The sequence below is a fragment of the Erpetoichthys calabaricus genome, chromosome 14, assembly GCF_900747795.2.
Source record: "Erpetoichthys calabaricus chromosome 14, fErpCal1.3, whole genome shotgun sequence".
NCBI classification, from domain to species: domain Eukaryota; kingdom Metazoa; phylum Chordata; class Cladistia; order Polypteriformes; family Polypteridae; genus Erpetoichthys; species Erpetoichthys calabaricus.
The window spans coordinates 105,615,502-105,621,501 of NC_041407.2; the positions used below are offsets into that span (position 1 = coordinate 105,615,502).

A 6,000-nucleotide genomic window follows, 5' to 3' on the forward strand; every position below is an offset into this window, starting at 1 on the left:
AGTTCACTTCTTCAGCTCCTTGAATTTGAGTCGGGTAAAGGCCATGTCACATTAGGTGACTTTTCCAACAATTTTCAGTCATAGCCTTCATTTTCATAATCGTAGAGAGTCAGAGGCAGTCAGCGTTGCTGCCATGAAATCCCCAGTGACCCACGCCGACTAGTCCATGACAGGTTTGATTTTATCTTTAACGGTAGGGGCAGCTCAGTGTGAATGAGAGCTGATAACCAATGAATAATCAGCTAGAAGGGCAATGCACAGAATTCAGTGATGAGTAATAAGAGATTCATCTGTGTTGGACCTCACAAACAGAACAGAAGCCTGTCTGTCTGATGTCTTGTGTTTGGTGTACCATGATAAAATACAAAAAAAAAAAAAAGGGGGGGGGGGGGAGCGAGATTGCTGCTGAACTCACAGTACCTGCTAACACTTCATACAACACCGGCTCTGTCAGGTAGCACACTACTGGCTGTCATAAAAGGAGTTAAGCATGACTGTGCTGGAAAGTTGTCACTTTATCGCTAAATATGACATGTTCAGCAATATTCACTTGTGAAAACTGGTATGGTCTGGTAATTGGATGATATGATACTTGAAAGTTTCCAAGAACAAAGTCATAAAAACATCCCCATATGCTCAATAGAGGGGGATATCACCATCCAACCCTGGCTATATATAAGGGCAAACACAGGAACATTATATTATAAAAATAATATGTATATACCTCGGGTGATGGCGGTCTATGACACGTAATGGACTGACCGGCTCTGCTTTGCATCACTTGTGTTGGATTCCCCTGTCTATGAAAAGAAACCCAGTGGTGTAGTTTTTTGGGCAAGAGGGGACATCTGTCCCTGGGCACAGCATCCAGGGGGTGCCAAATTTCCTTTCCCCATTGCATTTTGGCAAGGAGGCGGGGGCACAAAATCTTCAGATGTCTCAAAGCGCTGAAAACCCCAGCTACGTCTCTGAAGAAACCATAACCCCATGAAGTTGGAAAATGGGATTATGTACACGACTAAGGCATGGGATTCCATTCTATAAGAACTAATAGTTGAATATGACTCACAATAACAAAAATATCCCTCCATTCATTATCCAACCCGCTATATCCTAACTACAGGGTCATGGGGGTATGCTGGAGCCAATCCCAGCCAACACAGGGCGCAAGGCAGGAAACAAACCCCGGGCAGGGTGCCAGCCCACTGCAGGGCAATAAAAAAAATATCCATCCATCCATCCATTTTCCAACCCGCTGAATCTGAACACAGGGTCACGGGGTCTGCCGGAGCCAACCCCAGCCAACACAGGGCACGAACCAATCCCGGGCAGGGTGCCAACCCACCACAGGACACACGCCCACACACCAAGCACACATTAGGGCCAATTTAGAATCACCAATCCACCTAACCTGCATGTCTTTGGACTGTGGGAGGAAACCCACGCAGACACGGGGAGAACATGCAAACTCCACGCAGGGAGGACCCAGGAAGCGAACCCAGGTCTCCTAACTGCGAGGCAGCAGCGCTACCCACTGCGCCACCATGCCACCCTAACAAAAATATTTTACAATCAAAATTGTTGTAACAAATTGAAATTTTTAAAAAACTTTCCCTGACCAATTCTCTTAATCATTTCTCACTTGATTTTTCTGTTTATACAGTGGTGTGAAAAACTATTTGCCCCCTTCCTGATTTCTTATTCTTTTGCATGTTTGTCACACAAAATGTTTCTGATCATCAAACACATTTAACCATTAGTCAAATATAACACAAGTAAACACAAAATGCAGTTTTTAAATGATGGTGTTTATTATTTAGGGAGAAAAAAAATCCAAACCTACATGGCCCTGTGTTAAAAAGTAATTGCCCCCTTGTTAAAAAAGAACCTAACTGTGGTGTATCACACCTGAGTTCAATTTCCGTAGCCACCCCCAGGCCTGATTACTGCCACACCTGTTTCAATCAAGAAATCACTTAAATAGGAGCTGCCTGACACAGAGAAGTAGACCAAAAGCACCTCAAAAGCTAGACATCATGCCAAGATCCAAAGAAATTCAGGAACAAATGAGAACAGAAGTAATTGAGATCTATCAGTCTGGTAAAGGTTATAAAGCCATTTCTAAAGCTTTGGGACTCCAGCGAACCACAGTGAGAGCCATTATCCACAAATGGCAAAAACATGGAACAGTGGTGAACCTTCCCAGGAGTGGCCGGCTGACCAAAATTACCCCAAGAGCGCAGAGACGACTCATCTGAGAGGTCACAAAAGACCTCAGGACAACGTCTAAAGAACTGCAGGCCTCACTTGCCTCAATTAAGGTCAGTGTTCACGACTCCACCATAAGAAAGAGACTGGGCAAAAATGGCCTGCATGGCAGATTTCCAAGATGCAAACCACTGTTAAGCAAAAAGAACATTAGGGCTCGTCTCAATTTTGCTAAGAAACATCTCAATGATTGCCAAGACTTTTGGGAAAATACCTTGTGGACTGATGAGTCAAAAGTTGGACTTTTTGGAAGGCAAATGTCCCGTTACATCTGGCGTAAAAGGAACACAGCATTTCAGAAAAAGAACATCATACCAACAGTAAAATATGGTGGTGGTAGTGTGATGGTCTGGGGTTGTTTTGCTGCTTCAGGACCTGGAAGGCTTGCTGTGATAGATGGAACCATGAATTCTACTATCTACCAAAAAATCCTGAAGGAGAATGTCCGGCCATCTGTTCGTCAACTCAAGCTGAAGCGATCTTGGGTGCTGCAACAGGACAATGACCCAAAACACACCAGCAAATCCACCTCTGAATGGCTGAAGAAAAACAAAATGAAGACTTTGGAGTGGCCTAGTCAAAGTCCTGTCCTGAATCCAATTGAGATGCTATGGCATGACCTTAAAAAGGCGGTTCATGCTAGAAAACCCTCAAATAAAGCTGAATTACAACAATTTTGCAAAGATGAGTGGGCCAAAATTCCTCCAGAGCGCTGTAATAGACTCATTGCAAGTTATCACAAACGCTTGATTGCAGTTATTGCTGCTAAGGGTGGCCCAACCAGTTATTAGGTTCAGGGGGCAATTACTTTTTCACACAGGGCCATTTAGGTTTGGATTTTTTTTTCTCCCTAAATAATAAAAACCACCATTTACAAACTGCATTTTGTGTTTACTTGTGTTATATTTGACTAATGGTTAAATGTGTTTGATGATCAGAAACATTTTGTGTGACAAACATGCAAAAGAATAAGAAATCAGGAAGGGGGCAAATAGTTTTTCACACCACTGTAAGGTGGGATCTTTCCTGGGAAATCAGAAATAATGACAACATCTTCAGTCCCGTGGGAGATTACACTGAGTGAGGGTGCAAGCCATCCAAATTAAAGGGGTTATGTCCGCAGGGCCGTCATATAAGCATCATAGGCCCCCCGCCTCAGGGGCAAACAAGTGTGCTGAGACCCCTGCTTTAATAGCAGAACAGAAACACACATAGGCCATCCAGAACATCTCGGGGCCCCCATGTTCCTGGGCCCACCCCAGGTTAAGATGGCCCTGAGCCTGAAGGAAATCTGCAGCCATTGAGCCCCACCAGGCCCAGGACTAGCTGCATGTCTACCTCTGCACTTTAAGGGTCGCTGGGCAATTGGAGTTTAAATCGCATTAAGTTACCGAGAAGAACCTAACAGAATAAAGCAACACGTGGGGAAGTTTACTAAACCTTTTAACCCGTGTTATCGACGGTTCAAGATGGATTTTGACCCCCCTTGCCTGCCATTTGAGATGTAATCGATTTGCAACGAACTTCAAACGCTGCTTTTCAATCTCCGTGTTTGCTTAAAATATGGAATGTTCTTTTTTCCGGTTATTAAGAAAGAAGAAAAAAAAAAGAAAAGATATCAAAGCCGAGCCTCAATGCATTAACCCCGACATCCTAGGATGAGATGTTTTCTTCAGAACGCAGAATTAAAACAGAAGTTGGATGCGCTTCGATTTCTACGTGCCAAGTGTCAGCCGGTGGCTCCGTTCCAGCAAGCCGACTGTGCTTCTCTTCTCGTCCTCATTGACATGCATCTCCCCTGCATCACATCACAGTCGTGGCCTGAAACATCACTTCAGGCACCAGAAGCCCCACAGACCCCGGTTTCCTGGTTACCAAAATGGCAGTCGCATTGAAAGCAATCAAGAAGCAGTAGGAATCAGAGATCATCAAAGTACTAGCATGCCCTTTTGAAATGATCAAAACGCGGATCTTCGCCGGGGGGGTACCAGGAGGAGCTCTGTATTCGGGACCCCTAACGATGTGGGCCTTAATAAGATTTGCTGTGGTTCCTCTCCGTTTTTCTCAAGCCGCATGTCGAATCGCCTAATCGCTTACCTTTCACGCAGGTAACACGCGCGGACAGCACAGAACGAGTCGGTGCCAAGACAAACTCGAGAGAGAGAGAGAGAGAGAGAGGGAGACCCTCAAATCGGACAGAAGTGCGACAATGAAAGGCACTTTATTCGTCACAGAACTGAAAACATCACCGCCAAATCTTAAAAGAAGTAGCACTTTGATCCTCACCCCGGAGTGTTCGGCAGCAATAGGAGACGCTGAGACACACCGGAGTGGAGGACAGCGCCGATCGCTCTGGTCCGCCAGTCCATATGGAAGAACATCTACGATACCCCAGTGGAACACGAGTTAAGTCTTCGGGGTCTCTTCACATGATCGGTATAATGCAAAGTGGCAACCTGATCGCACTATCAATCACTTTTCTGGGGGTCTAGCGGGCACGAGGAAGCATGGTTTATGCCCAAAGATCTAGGAGTGCTTTGGGGAGAGGGTCGTGCAGTTCCTTACTCTTACGTTCAAATGGCATGCACGGCTTTGTATCGAGTCACACCTCAGCTTATATGAACTAATAATAAAATAAACTGCTCTCGGTCTCCAGCCGTAACCTCCATCCTGACTGCTCAAAGATCAACACACAGAACCCTGAAGACTTGCTGATAAGAACTGAGCAAACAGCTGCACCCCTGTAGCATTGAAAATGTGTGACTTCATCACAGTACATCGATCGGTGTTCTATTTTTTTTTAAGTATTTTCACTAACTTTCCCTCCCTTTCATTATATTTCCAAAAAATATCATAATGCAAACCAAAAACAAAAGTACAAGTCAGAACTTCCAAAATTTGGTAACAAACCGAGCACCCGTTTAGCTGCGCAAAGTGCATTCCAGCCGCACCCGGACGCTTGATCGCAGGTACGAAACACGCGCGATCAAATAACAGCTCCCCCCAAAGCAAACACACGAAAAAAATCAGATCAACCCACCCCCTGTCCACACCCGACCACTTGGGTTTGCGCGACCCGCCGCTTTTATTCGGTACTCACAGGTATCTGTTGTCCCCCACCGTCTGTCTGTGCAGTGCGACCGAGAAGCCGAAGAAACTGCCTTCGTTCTGCCCTTGCTTGATCACCGGGAAACGCAAGTCGATGTTAAATCCGTCGGCTCGGCGAAAGAAGCTGATTAGCACTGCGACAATCACACAGCTGCAGAGAAGAGCCGGAGACGTGGCCATGTTTAGGGTCCCGATCGCGGCGCACAGGGACAGCGCTGAGCATCTGAAGTCCCTTGCAAGTGCGCGCAAGATCTCTCTCTCTCTCTCTCTCTCTCTCTCTCGTGTACTTCCACACCCAAATCTGCCCCCTTCCGGGGAGCCAACAATAGAGAAGCCGAGCTGAGAGTGGCAAGGCACTACCTGCCGGTGAGAGCGCGAGAACGAGCAAGCGAGCATGCGAGCAATCGAGTCCTCAGCGGATCAGCAAACCTGCAGCTCCACCTCACGGGCCAAAAACACAAAGCCACTCAGCTCCCACATACAGCAGCTGGTGTCGCCAAGTCCGGTGTGTATGTAGAAAGGTCCAGCGACAAGGCCTGTGCGAGAAACCGCCTCCTAAATGTGAGGAACGATCTTACTATTTGACAGCTGTTAGAAATTGTAGTCTTGCCGGAAGAACCGTAG

At 46.2% G+C, this 6,000-nt stretch overlaps 1 protein-coding gene across 2 annotated transcripts in view; it reads right to left on the reverse strand.

Annotated features, from left to right (window-relative positions):
- itga3b (integrin, alpha 3b) overlaps window positions 1-5,741 on the reverse strand; it is a 190,088-nt gene extending 184,347 nt beyond the window's left edge. The window contains exon 1 of one of the 2 annotated variants that reach the window (XM_051936386.1): window positions 5,369-5,741. In XM_051936386.1, the coding sequence (XP_051792346.1) occupies window positions 5,369-5,556 (188 nt within the window). In that variant the 5' untranslated portion in view covers window positions 5,557-5,741. The remainder of the gene's footprint in view (window positions 1-5,368) is intronic. The other variant, XM_051936387.1, reaches the window with a different exon arrangement.
- Between the last annotated feature and the right edge of the window lie 259 nt (window positions 5,742-6,000).